A 15,178-nucleotide genomic window follows, 5' to 3' on the forward strand; every position below is an offset into this window, starting at 1 on the left:
CAATAAATTGATGAATTTTTTCCCAGAGATTATCTGTGGAATCTGTTGCTTGTACTCGATTCAGGATGTGGTATCGATCCTCAAATTATCGACGTAGTAGTAGAAAAACAAGTCATGAATAGCCTTAAAAGCTTAAACATCCCTAACAGCTCGAGGTCTGCCATTCTGTTTCTTTAGCATTGGAAATGGATTGAAATATGGAAATCGATTGATTATTTGAGAAAAAAAGAAAAGCGAAAGCAACAAATCTTCTAGAATAGTCCTATTCCGAGCACATCTCATAACTTAATGCTATTGACCTACTCTTCTAAACTTAGTTTTTGAAGTGATAATACATAAATATATTCACCAATCTATCTGTCCGATGATATTTTTTGCATATGAGATTTCCAGATTTCTGTAGTAGGTAGAGGTATTTGCAGATGTATTGTATTAAAGTAATGAGCGATTTGAGAAATGTTAATAAAAATGTAAGCCATGCAGAAATGAATTGAAGAAACTCAATGAAAAGTAAAGGAGCTGTAGAAATCCCAAACCTGTTACTCTGGAGATACAACCTTGAGGAAATATAGTGTTATCAAGAAGAATTCCAAAATCAAAATAAAAATAAATAAAATAATTCAATTAAAATAAAGTTTCTTCATTCATGTAAGAAATATGCCACCTGTAAGCTTTCCCCTATCTATAGATGATCGATCATTCAATTAATATGAGTTCAATAGTTGGGTTTGGAAGTTTCAAGAAGCATAAGTTATTACTAAAAGTGGATAGTGTTTTCATTAATTCATATTCCGCGCTTCAAAATAATGAATATGTCAGACAATCGGTCGTCCATTTTAATTAGAATTGTTTGATTGGAGAACAAAATGTGGATTGATGTGGTTTTGTAATTGGTGCTTGTGTGAATGAACAGATAATGCATATTGATGTAATCTGTATTTTATGTCAACTCTGATATCTGTAAAGCTCGTGCATTGTAAAATAATTCAACGGAATTGTAAAATAAAACAAAAGCTGTGAGTAAAGAAACTTGATCCTACATAATTCGAATATGTTAAAATGAAAATATCCTTCATTAAAGTCCTAACAATGATACTGTACTACAAAAATTGTGTGTAGAACAACTGATTTTCAACTACATGATTATGAAAGTGGTAACATCAATGCAGGCATGGAATACAATATTCAAAACAATGATGAGTGAATCAAAAACAAAAAGTGATAAAACTGTATTATAATAGAGATAGAGACTATAGGAATAATAAAAATAGATTTTCAAATCTATGAGATGAAGTTATAATAAAATGAAAGTGGATGAAAACAAAAATATCCATTGAATTTAAACAAAAAATGATAATGATATTATGATGAAGGAAGGGACTACAGACGAAGCAGAAATGGATTCTCAAACATGATTGTGATACATAAAATTGAAGAGACAACATAGTTGAAACAATTATGAAGATAGACACTAGAGATTATTGAAAAATTACTTCTCTAATTTGTGATATGGTAGTGATAGCATCAAATGAGGGATGAAAAAGTTGAAAAAATGATAAGATAACAACAAATTATGAAGATAGATACGAAGATCGTTGTAAAATTATATCTTTAATTTGTGGGCATGGAAGTGATAACTTGAAAAGAGGGATGAAATGGTTGAAGAAATAATGGAGAACCAATTATAAATATGGTGATTGAGGATAATTTTACATCTTGGAAAGATATATATTACGTGAAATAATAAGGATGAAAACTAGTGGTTTTACCTACCTCATTTCACATAAAGGTACCTGAAAATGCATTCAAGGTCTTGAAAAACAATTGAGGATACTGATGAGAGTGCATACCTGAGCTTGAGGCATGTGAGGGGGGACCGACGGTGAGTGAGGATGGACCACGTAGAAGTGAGGGAGGTGGCTGTGGCTGAGGCATCCGACGTCCAACTGGTTCCATCATTGACCTTGGGTCACGGTCACTAGGTGCCATTGACCTTGGATCACGGTCACCGGGGATCATTGACCTTGAATCACGGTCACTGGTGACCAGGATCGACCTTGATTCGCGGTCGTTGGGCATCATAGATCGTGAATCACGGTCGTTAGGCATCATTGATCGTGATTCACGGTCGTTAGGCATCATAGATCGTGAATCACGGTCGTTAGGCATCATTGATCGTGAATCACGGTCATTAGGCATCATTGATCGTGAATCAGTTATATTAAGACTCCACGTCGGCGTACAAGTTTTCTTTTGCCGACGTGTAGCACAAAGTTGTCAATTTCCTTTCAGTTGTATTCTGTATATATTTTTGTGCAATAAACGATTTGATTTGATTTGATATGATTTATTTGAATTATTAATCAATTGATGATTTATTTCCCAGAGATTATTTGTGGAATCGGTTGCTTGTACTTGATTCAGGATGTGGTATCAATCTTCAAATTATCGACTATGAATATAATCCATTTGAATTATTAATTAATTGATGAATTATTTCCCAGAGATTATCTGTGGAATCTGTTGCTTGTACTCGATTCAGGATGTGGTATCGATCCTCGAATTATCGACGAAGTAGTGGAAAAACATGTCATGAATATCCCTAAAAGCTTAAACATCCCTAACAGCTTGAGTTCTGCCATTCTGCTTCTTTGGCATTGGAAATGGATTGAAATATGGAGATGGACTGATTATTTGAGAAAAAATAAAAGCGAAAGCAACAAATCTTCTAGAATAGTCCTATTCCAAGCACATCTCATAACTTGATACTATTGACCTACTCTTCTAAACTTGGTTTTTGAAGTGATAATATATAAATATATTCACCAATCTATCTGTTCGATGATATTTTTTGCATATGAGATTTCCAGATTTCTGTAGTAGGTAGAGGTATTTGCAGTTGTATAATATTGAAGCAATGAGCGATTTGAGAAATGTTAATAAAAATGTAAGCCATGCAGAAATAAATTGAAGAAACTCAATGAAATGTAAAGGAGTTGTAGAAATCCCAAACCTGTTATTCTGGTGATACAACCTTGAGGAAATATAGTGTTATCAAGAAGAATTCAAAATCAAAATAAAAGTAAATGAATTGAAATAAAATAATTTAATTGAAATAAATAAAGTTTCTTAATTCATATAAGTAATATGACACCTGTAAGCTTTCCCCTATCTATAAATGATCATTCAATTAATATGAGTTCAATAGTTGGGTTTGGAAGTTTCAAGAAACATAAGTTATTACTCAAAGTGGATAGCATTTTCATAAATTTATATCCCGCGCATCAAAATGACGAATATGTGAGACCATCGGTTGGCCATTTTAATTAGAATTGTTTGATTGGAGAACAAAATGTGGATTGATGTGGTTTTGTAATTGGTGCTTGTGTGAATGAACAGATAATGCATATTGATGTAATCTGTATTTTTTGTCAACTCTGATATCTGTAAAGCTCGTGCATTGTAAAATAATTCAACGGAATTGTAAAATAAAACAAAAGCTGTGAGTGGAGAAATTTGATCCTACATAATTCGAATATGTTGAAATGAAAATATCCTTCATTAAAGTCCTAACAATGATACTGTACTACAAAAATTGTGTGAAGAACAACTGATTTTCAACTACATGATTATGAAAGTGGTAACATCAATGCAGGCATGGAATACAATATTCAAAACAATGATGAGTGAATCAAAAACAAAAAGTGATAAAACTGTATTATAATAGAGATAGAGACTATAGGAATAATAAAAATAGATTTTCAAATCTATGAGATGAAGTTATAATAAAATGAAAGTGGATGAAAACAAAAATATCCATTGAATTTAAACAAAAAATGATAATGATATTATGATGAAGGAAGGGACTACAGACGAAGCAGAAATGGATTCTCAAACATGATTGTGATACATAAAATTGAAGAGACAACATAGTTGAAACAATTATGAAGATAGACACTAGAGATTATTGAAAAATTACTTCTCTAATTTGTGATATGGTAGTGATAGCATCAAATGAGGGATGAAAAAGTTGAAAAAATGATAAGATAACAACAAATTATGAAGATAGATACGAAGATCGTTGTAAAATTATATCTTTAATTTGTGGGCATGGAAGTGATAACTTGAAAAGAGGGATGAAATGGTTGAAGAAATAATGGAGTGGCTGTGGCTGAGGCATCCGACGTCCAACTGGTTCCATCATTGACCTTGGGTCACGGTCACTAGGTGCCATTGACCTTGGATCACGGTCACCGGGGATCATTGACCTTGAATCACGGTCACTGGTGACCAGGATCGACCTTGATTCGCGGTCGTTGGGCATCATAGATCGTGAATCACGGTCGTTAGGCATCATTGATCGTGATTCACGGTCGTTAGGCATCATAGATCGTGAATCACGGTCGTTAGGCATCATTGATCGTGAATCACGGTCATTAGGCATCATTGATCGTGAATCACGGTCGCTAGGCACCATAGATCGTGAATCACGGTCGCTAGGCACCATAGATCGTGAATCACGCTCGCTAGGCATCATAGATCGTGAATCACGATCGTTAGGCATCAGTGACCTTGAATCGCGGTCGCTAACCATGATCGACCTTGGCGGATACGCTTCAGGCACGGTTCGAATCGTGACCGACCGCGTTTCTCGCTGCGCAGGCGCACTAGAGAAGTAGCTGGCCGTTTTGAGCACCTGATACACGTTGTCGGTCGGCGCGTCGCCGGTCTGCGGCGATTGGGCGTCCAGCGTTGATGACGTCACACCTGCGTTGATGACGTCACCAAGTCAAGGCCAAGCGAGCCGAGCGAGCGACAACACACAAAACAAAAACACAGGCATCGCTCAAAAACACGACAACAGCAATGCGTATGTACGCTAGCAGCCTACTAACTGCTTTGCGGCTACTCACTTGCATGCGGTTAGGTTACTGCCTGATTTACTTGAGGTTGAGAGAGGGCTTTTGTGTCTTCAAAGAAGCCTTAACACGAGGTGGTGAAAGTTGGAAAATAACATTGGCTACTGAATTTGAAACTTTGATTGCAATTCCATTATTATCATCATCAACATCCTTCATCATGGACTCATCCAATTGAGATAATATTACAAACATGCTAAGAATTCTTCTAAATGTTTTATTCTCTCCTCCCTTGTGTGATAAAATAGTGAAGACATCACTTGAATTATGAATTGATAAAAACATTTTTATTTTGTTTCACTGAGGATTATAGATGGTAACTCTAATATGATTTCTAGGGCCTTATGCGAGTATAATGGCGGGGATGATGATTGAATCATTGATTTTTTATAAGGTAATAGCCGCTCAGACCTCCTCTATGGTAGTGAATCATGGGTTACTACGAAGCCACTTGAAAGTAGAGAGCAGGCAGCCTAGATGAGATTTCTCCGAAGAACCAAGGGATGTGACAGAAGAGATCATTTCAGGAATGAATATATTAGGAAAGAATTGAATATCTGCAACATGAATGAAAGAGTTATGGAGAATCGGCATCAATGGAGGGAGCATGTTCAAAGAATGTCAGCTGAAGGAACACCATTTAAAGTCTATAATTATCAGGCAGTAGGCAGAAGAGATGTTGGCAGACCACTCAAGCGGTGGCAATATTAGGATTTTTTTTATTTGAGTAATTGGCTAGAGTGTGAGTCGGACTACTCAAGATCTCCTTGAGTAGTCCACTCTTAAATAGGAGTTATGTGACAGTTAAGTATTATTCAGTTAAGAGCGATCAAATAAAGCTCTGATCACTGGGGCACAAGAATGTCTATTTAAGCATTTAAAGCCTAATTCTTGTTTGTAAGAAGAAGAAGATGATGATGATGATGATGATTGGAGATCAGGTGTGATCTGAACCACTGGACTGGAGATTGATTTCCAACCTCATCAACATAATGGAGATCTCCTTGAGTAGTCCACTCTTAGACAGGAGTTATGTGACACATTACTTAGTTGAGAGTGATCAAATAAAGCTCTGATCACTGGGACACAAGAATGTCTATTTGAACATTTAAAAGTGACATGTCCGAAAAATGGTTTTATTGGTTCTTACTTCAATTTGAAAATGAGTTTGTTACCAAATTACAAGAATTTGGTCCAAAAATTAATTTCAATTTGAATTGCAGTTATCCAAGCATGATATATATGCCTTGAATATCAAGTTACACTGTATTATTAATTCAATTGCATTTGTTATGATGAGGTTGAGTGGTAGAGAGGACTTAAAAGTCCTAACCTCGCCTAATAAAGAATTTTTTCATTTTCATTTTCATATATTAGCATGCTTCTTCGATGGTACTCTGAAACATAACCGACAATAACTTACTAGATTCGAGTGAGTCACTGTCAGATCCGACTTTAGTCACTACCTCCGTATGTTTACGAAGGTAGTGCTTTAGTCAGCTTGAAAATGTGACCTGTGTGGTAACGAAACCATGGTCCTGTACCAAATAAAACTGTAGAATTTGACAACATATGTGTGTTTTTATTTTTAATTATTATCGTAGTAAGATTGTTAAAAGTTATTTGAAACATGTAATGTAAAGGGATAGTTTTCTGAAAAATGTTATTCCTAAGGAAAGCTCACTAGGTCCTCGATACAGTACTTGTCCCTTCAAATTCTGATTTATGAAAAAAACTGTTGTGATCTCTAGAAATCTCAACCTCGAGTAAATCAATGATACACTAGGCGTAGGCCAAACTCTACCTTCTACACTCAACATCACTACAGCATATATATTATTCACATGAAACCTGGATGATTATGTTCCATGTTATGTGATGTGAATGCAAAATGGAGAACAAAGCTGATGTTTGCCAACTTCCATGAAATAAAATGAAGTGCTGGGGAAAACGTGTGTCATCATTTCCAAAGTCAAGTTTTCCGATAGACTTGAAAAACGTGTATTGTAACTGACGTAGTGTAACAGTGTAAGTCAGTTATGAGCCAGATAATCTAGTATTGATTGGTAATTACAACAGATAAACAATATCTCTGCAGTACTCTTAGTGGCGGTTGCACAAAAGCCGGTTAAATTTTAATTCCACGAGAACCAATCAGATAAGCTGTCTTTTCGAAGAAGCCTTCTCTGAGCCGGTTAAATTTTAATTAATCGTGATTAATTCCACGAGAACCAATCAGACATGCTGTCTTTTCGAAAAATCCCTTCTCTGATTGGCTCTCGTGAAATAAATCACGGTAAAAATTTAACTGACGTTTGTGCAACCAGGCCTTAGAAGATAGTATAGTACACAGTAATATTCAAGTATCATTCCTGCAACACAAATATCTGATCTGCAAAATATTATTTCATCCAATGCATAATAATTCCATCCAATACAGAAGACAGAGAACTTATAATTCTCTGCAGAACTATTTCTATAAGTAGCCTTTTCTATGTGGATCTATTCTATGATTATATAAATCAATATTTTAAGCTATATAGATATGAGAGTGCAACATTTTATCAATGTTCTGATGAGAATGTAAATGAAACATTTTCCAATTACTTCACAACATACGCCACATTTGCCAAAAAACATTCGCATACATAATCATGCAGAAGTTAGAACAAACAATCTTTTAACACCTATTTATCTCATACGAGTACTCATATCACGATGTTTAAAATCATAAAGCCCGGTTGCACAGAAGCCTGTTAAATTTAAATCATGATCAAATGCTACGAGAACCAATCAGAGAAGGATTTATAGAGAAATAAGCTGCTCTGATTGGTTTGTGTGGCCTTCAATCACGATTAAAATTTAACAGACTTTTGTGCAACCGTGGCAAAGAGTCATAAAGCTTGATTCCCACTTATCAGTATCAGTGAAAGTGACCGGCACAGTGAAAATATAATTTCCATGATTTCCTATTGGACTATTCACACTCATCGAGTGTGAATAGTCCCATTAGAAGCTATGGAATTAATATTCTCACTTTCCCTGACACAGATATGTGAGAATCCACATTAATAGAATGTGGATGCAGTGTACACGTGGTTTGTAATGGAAGAGCTATTGTAATGCTACGATAATGGAAAAGGTATGTCCTTGGTGGATGCGTGACAATTGTCAAGGTATGAAATGGTGAAGTGAGAGTAACTTGTCATGAACTGGGTGTGAGTGTACGATCGTAGGGTTATTTAAGGATTATATCGATCAAATGTAACTGATTCATGCAGATTTATCATTTTATTTGGAGATGATTGAAAAAAAAGAACAGCGTATTACTAAAATAATGCTACAATAATAAAATGATTCAATCTATTCATCCTGATAGATGAGTTTATAGCCTATGCAATTTTTATAATCAAGGCTCATTCAATCACAGAATTTATTCGTCTTGAATTACATTGTTTTACTGAAAAATCAGAGCGAAGATCCTAGTTCAATCAAGTTCAAAATTGTGTGCGACTTATGTAAGTTACGTAAGTAACATGACCTATGAGACTGTGTATTCCAAATTAAGGTTTGAAGCAGTTTTTGGCAAATACCTGTTGTTTTTACCTGGATTGTATTTGCATATGAATAAATAAATAAGTTCAGCAGTCGGGTTTGAATCTCGAAAGAATTGCTCGAGATTCTATTTTCCAGCTTTATATTATGAACCACTCAATTATGCCTGTAGATATAGCACAGATCTTGATGGATCCCAATAACAATGGTTCAACCCAAGTGATATGGTCCATGACTGAGCCTCAGTAGCCAAAAAATAGCACAGGACAAATTATTTCAAGAGTATTCATAACTTATTATATTCAAATGAAAAGGATTTGATTAAGATAATAGTATTGAAGATAAAGTTCAGGCTGATCATAGATACAAGCAAGTAATGAATCCAGACTGATGCGAAAACGAAGTGAAACGTACAACGAAAAGAGAAAAACGTATGACGTAGTTGGAAGTAGGGAAGAATAAGGTATACTATAAATACTATTCAAGACAATTACCAGGCTGATTGAAAAATCTTGCAAAACTTAGACCATAGAAGGAATTTTGGTAAAGTTTCAAGAAAGAATAGGATATTAGCAAAATATTGTAGATCAATCTCATGGAAATTCCTAACGGCAGTTTGATTTCTAAAGTAAATAATCTCAAATAGTTATTTGTGCAACTAGTGCGCAAAGTGTCAGTTTGCTGCACCGAAAGAAACGTTTACGCCTGAGCCGTAGGCGAGGGCGGAATGGTTTCTTGAGTGCAGCAGAGGAACTTTGCGCACGTATTTCACATTAAGTTTTTCCTACAGTTACCATTGAATATGAAAAGTGGGTAATTATGGGTAAAATTGCCTGAAATCCATCAAATAACTTAGTAGTGTTTGAATGGCGAGGCGGCTGTGTGGTGTGTGCTGTGGTGGCACTGTGCTGTTGCTGTCCTCGTTATAATATATAATAGTAATAATTAGCGCGTTGTGCTTCGTTGCACCTCTGCTCACTATAGCAGCCACAGCAGTCACTGTTACCAACTTCATTTTGATTTGCTGCACTGTTGCTCCATATAACCTACTAAGTATTTTGCGTTGCCATGTTGCAAATCTGGAGTGCAGAAAAATTTTTCCCGCACTAGAGCGGAAAAGTGATTCTTTGCGTTCTGTAATCAGTGCAGCAATGACCACTTTTCAACGTAACTGTAGGAAAAGAATATTTGTGACGTGATGTATTGAAGGAGTAGGATAGGCAACCCGCAATGCATGCGACAAACTCGTTACACTACAGTATTTTGTTTACATCAGAGTTTTTGATACGCCTTCCTAGCTTATTAGGAGATTCAATATTTCATTTTTCAAGTTCAAAAATCCCAGAAATTGCTTTATCCTTATAGTCGTATACCATTCACTTATAATTATTACAACCATTCACCTCAATTCACATTTTGTTATATTCAATAATTATGAACCTTGCTATTTTTTTCTCATATCGTCAAATCTCAGATCTCAACCACCAAAAAGGTTGTAACAAACTAATCAGAGAAATACTTACTACAATTAAATATATCAATGCAAAAGTTAGTTTTTCAAGATAGATTAATCAACACTACCCACAGTAACCATAATAATATCAAACTGTTAAGCCTCTACTTCATAGAGAATAAGAATTATTGTTATCTGATAAATTAATGTTTAGTATAGCTCTGCATATGGTTTTAATCTACAAAATCAATAGTCTAAGTCTCTTTTTCCTTAAACAGATATCACTTTTTAAAATGTGGGCTATAAGTATTTCGTGTTGCTCACAATGAAGAACAATATTTTAAAAATTGAAGAGTTTATTGAAGCATTCTATTGCATTAGATCATTGAATATTCTAACCAAACACTTGTTAACTGGTCGTTGAAAATGACTATCAAACATAACATATCGTTGAAAAAAACAAGAAAATGGTTTTGAAATGTTTTTGATACTCTTATCGATGAAGCCGCCCTTTTGAATAATGATATGTTTTGTAAGGTGAGTAGGCTATGTTTGGTGAGGGTATTTTGTCGGTTAGTAGGTAGATTTAGAAAGTATGTTGTGGTAGGTTACAATTCAACATTCTTGGAGAATGCTTTTTTATAGAATCTATAACTTCCTATGAGTTGTTCATACATAATTATTAAAATTTAATCAATGTTGTACCAAATCAAATCTCTTATTTCAAAGCCTTACAGAGTTGAGTTATATCCATTAGTTAAAAGCTCACATTTGCTTTCTGTTGAAACTCAATTACCGATTAATTGCAAATTCACGAGTATTTTGAAATCGACAAAATTGATAGCATAGGTAGTACAGAGTTCATAGGCTACTACCATTTCGTTAGCGAAGATTGTTTGAGAGATAGCCAGTATCAACAAGGCATCAGCATTAAAGTAATCAGGAAAACTCTCCTCTAGAGTGGATCTGGCTGCAATAAATTCTATTAAATTTTCCTCTTATTTTAATGAAACTCATCATATTAGAATCAATCTTGAAATTGAATTGACCGAATTATTGACTCGAGGCAGTCGAGCTATTCACCAATTTTCAAGTGATCGTTATTAGAGAAAATTTCAAAGTCATATATTATATTACTTTAATTAATTTCACTTCTCTATTAATTTTCCCTTTACAGTTAATTACGATCGAACTCTTATTTCAACTACTGTACTGTAATTTTCAGATACCGGTATGTTGGATTTATTTTGTGGTGTATCGAACACTTCCTATTTGGTTCTTCACTACTGTATGATCTCCGAATAATTGTTTTTTTTTTAGAATGTTGTTCTCAAATCAATTTGTGTCATTAGTTTTTGTAGTATACTTGAAATATTCCTACTTTTTTTCCTAGCATGTGCCTTTTATATTTCAGCTGAAATTTCTTTAGAACAGGATGATCTATTTTGAGCTTCCAGACAAATGAATGATAAGTTTTTATCAATCTTCGGGCCTCAAGTTTTTAAATATTTATGAATGATTGTTGAAACACAGTGTCCTTTCAAAATTCCACAATATTTAATTCTTTTTCAACAAATTTTATCTTTGTGAATGATATGTATACAGAGTGAGTCATATGTAAGGGAATCCTTCAATAAATTGGAGACTGTTGTAGATATAATACTGTTACTTTCAGGATGAGTTATTGGTCAAATACTCTAGCTTTTGACGTACAACTGAATTTCAAACCCCTCATAAGGGAGAGACTCAGGGGTTGTAACTTGAATATTTAAAAAATGTAAACACTCATTGTGTGTTAGATAGTTTTTGAGGCCTTCTCAAAACGAGAAAGATGACATCGATAAAAATTTTCTATGATACTTTTATCGAAAATGGCGGCTGATTAAACTTTATCAATTATTTCTTTAAAAACTAAAAATTCAATCAGCCGCCATTTTGGATAAAAGTATTATAGAACATTTTTATTGATGTCTCCTTACTTGTTTTAGAAAGGCCTTGAGAATGATGTACCACACAATGGGTGTTAACATTTAAAATATTTGAGTTACAACACCTCATTTCCTTAAAAACTAAAATTTCAATCAGCCCCCATTTTGGATACAAGTATCATAGAAATTTTTAATTGAGGTTGAATTTCTTGTTTAAAAAAGGCCTTGGAAATGATGTACCACGCAATGGGTGTTTAGATTCGAGTTACAACCCCTAAGTAGCCCCTTTATAAGGGGTTGAAATTCATATTAACGTATGTCAAAAGGTAGAGTATTCGAGCAATAACTTATCCTAAAAGTTAGAGTGTTATATCTACAGAAGTCTCCAATTTATTTAGTGTTCCCATACATACGAATCAATATGTATATCAGACCTAGCCTTGAGTCGAACCCAGATCCACCCCAGAATTGAGTGCGTTGTAACGTTTTAAGTAGAAGCTATCAGACAGCCTAGTATAGTGTGAGAGAATACTTTCATGTTGGATACCTAGGCTTCTTGAACTGTTATATCTGGAAATGGAATTGGAGGGAGGATTTCGCCAGGTGACAGTTCTGTGGGAGCCGCCGGGACTCACAGACCAGCGGCCCGGTCGCGGGATTGACAGGGACAGTGCTACCAACACAACAAACTCATCAATTCATTGTTGCCAACTGTAAAAGAACTGATAATTTTCCTAATTTTGTAAAATGCACCATGCCACAACACAAGAAGCATAATCGGTTTCTTCCAAGAAAAAGAATTAAAGCCATGTCCACACTACACAAATGTAAAGGTGCGTACAGATTTACGCGCCGCGAACATGAGCAATTCACTTTTAATCAGCTGATGCCAAGCTTTTTATGTCTGTATCTTACCGTTTCTGTAAAAATACAGATATAATCAGCTGATTAAAAGTGAATTGCTCATGTTCGCGGCGCGTATATCTGTATGCACCTTTAGACAAACATGTTTGTAGAAAAAAGTTTTGGAAAATTGTATTATGTTTGACAAACAATGTTTGCCGTGGCCTGTGTGGACGCGTCACCAAACAAAATATTTGTAAGTGGGAAGAACAGGTTTTATGTTTTACAGCTGTCAAAACTGAAAATGTTTGGAAAAACAGTAATTTTTTTTTTGACAAACAAAAGTAATTGACAAACAATGATTGTCCAAACTTTTTGAAATGTTTGTCCCTGAGCTCCTCAACAAACATGTTAACCGAACATGTATGTCGAACATTTGTTCAGTGTGGACACGGCTTTAGAATTGATTGTTTTATAGAATTGATTTAGATTGAAGGTTATTTATCAATTTCCTGTAGATACAAGTAGGGTTGGAATGTATATTTGAAATTTAACAGTGCTTCCAACACAAAAAACCATCAAATCGTTCATTATTCCCAACACAAGAAAAGTAATCTGTTTCTTCCAAGAAGAAATAATCTAAGATTGATTGCTTATGGAATTTATTTAGAATTTAGATTGAAGGTTGGCAGGTATATTTGAAATTTCACAGTACTCCCAACAGAACAAACCCATCGATTCATTGTTGCCAAAACTAGCAAAATTATCGATTACTTCCAAAAAATCTGAAATTGACTGCTAATGAAATTGATTTAGATTGAATGTTGACAGGTTTATTTGAAAATTTACAGTGCTCCCAACACAACAAACACATCAATTCATTGTTACCAACACAGGAATTGGTTCCTTTCAAGAGAAGAAAATTGAAGTACTGTACTTTCCTTTTTCTGTTAATTTCAAACAGGATATATTTATAAAATTGATTCAGATTGACAGAATCAATCTGCTGTATGGTGAAAGATGAGAAACCTGCTTCCAAAAGAATCTGTGTGCTATGAAATGAATGTGCAATGAGATTATTGATAGTATACAGTGATAAAACAAACTAATAAAATTCATAGTTGCCAACATGATAAAAATAATTGAATCAATATGTGATATAAGAGATTTGTGTATCATGTATGCAAGGAGTGTGCGCTAATTTTATTATAATTGTATGATTTATTTTACAAATATAAATAATATATTCTTTTGTGAATCGAATGATGGATTGGATAATATCAAGCTTGAAAGATCAGGTGAACATGCTGAAACGCAAGCATAAATGATAGACAATATCAAGAGTTCACAACATTGATAACTGAAACAACATTTGACAACGATCATTCAATACAACATCAATATTTTCTGCGATCTATGATATTGATTTTTGCAAAATAAATTCACAAATACACAACATCTCATGCAAGAATGGCATTCAACATTCATATAGTTCTATTTTTATGATTTGTAAAACTTAAGCGAGCTAGATGACACGATAGTATTATTACATTTATTATTGGTATATTTATATAACTAAATGGTACATTGTATGAGCTTAAGATAAGATAGATGTTTTTGAAAATGATAATAATTATGTAGTGAACGTGAATCGTTTGTGGTAAAATTCTGAATTCCAAATTCTAAAAGGCAAGTGACGTTGAGAATGTTTTAGAAAAGCAACAAGTTTTATACAGTATACTTAGCTTGCTTTATATACAAGCTTTATACTTGATATTTGATACTACCTTACACTCTGAACATAGAAATACTCTAGAGGACATAGATAAATTTATTGTGACCAAATATTCCTATTTAGAATTAGATATAAATCTACAAGATATTTCAAGATCCACGTCCCACTCGCCAACGAGATTAAACCTTGCTGAATTAGAGCTCAACAAGACTCGAATTTTGATCAGAATTAGAATAGAAAGCCTTGAAATTTAAGTTACAATTTGATCTTTTAATTGAAAAATGATAATTTCCTATATTTCCCAATAAAGAATCTTCCCTATAAATGAAAATATAAATTTGAGTACCCTTTTGAATTATTTTGACACGACATGTTTCGGCTACTAAAATGGCATTAGTAGCCGAAACAAGTAATGTCAAAATAATTCAAAAGGGTACTAAGATTTATATTTTAATTTGTATTAAAAGAAGTCCTAAAGAAAAAAGACAATCTTCCCTATATTCATTAGGAGCTGACAAGTCTTAATCTCCTACTAATTCCTCTCCATCCACTGTTCAATAGAAAAGTTCATTGAACTCAATAATTTATTCCTATATTGTCAATGAAAAAGAGTGGGCTACCTCAGTTACATTACTAAGGCCCGGTTGCACAAAAACCGGTTAAATTTCAACCGTGATTAATTTCACGAGAGCCAATCAGATAAGCCTTTTTGAAAATACGACTTCTCTGATTTGTTCTCGTGAAA

At 34.1% G+C, this 15,178-nt stretch overlaps 1 protein-coding gene across 1 annotated transcript in view; it reads right to left on the reverse strand.

Moving 5' to 3' along the window:
• The window catches only part of LOC111052245, an 87,180-nt gene that overhangs the window by 26,585 nt on the left and 45,417 nt on the right, over positions 1-15,178 (reverse strand). Inside the window, exons 13-14 of the mRNA XM_039440370.1 lie at positions 4,125-4,767; positions 1,851-2,227 (exon numbers count right to left, since the gene is read on the reverse strand). Coding sequence (XP_039296304.1) covers positions 1,851-2,227; positions 4,125-4,767 — 1,020 coding nt within the window. The remainder of the gene's footprint in view (positions 1-1,850; positions 2,228-4,124; positions 4,768-15,178) is intronic.

Source organism: Nilaparvata lugens, chromosome 13 (genome assembly GCF_014356525.2).
Source record: "Nilaparvata lugens isolate BPH chromosome 13, ASM1435652v1, whole genome shotgun sequence".
Lineage (NCBI taxonomy): Eukaryota > Metazoa > Arthropoda > Insecta > Hemiptera > Delphacidae > Nilaparvata > Nilaparvata lugens.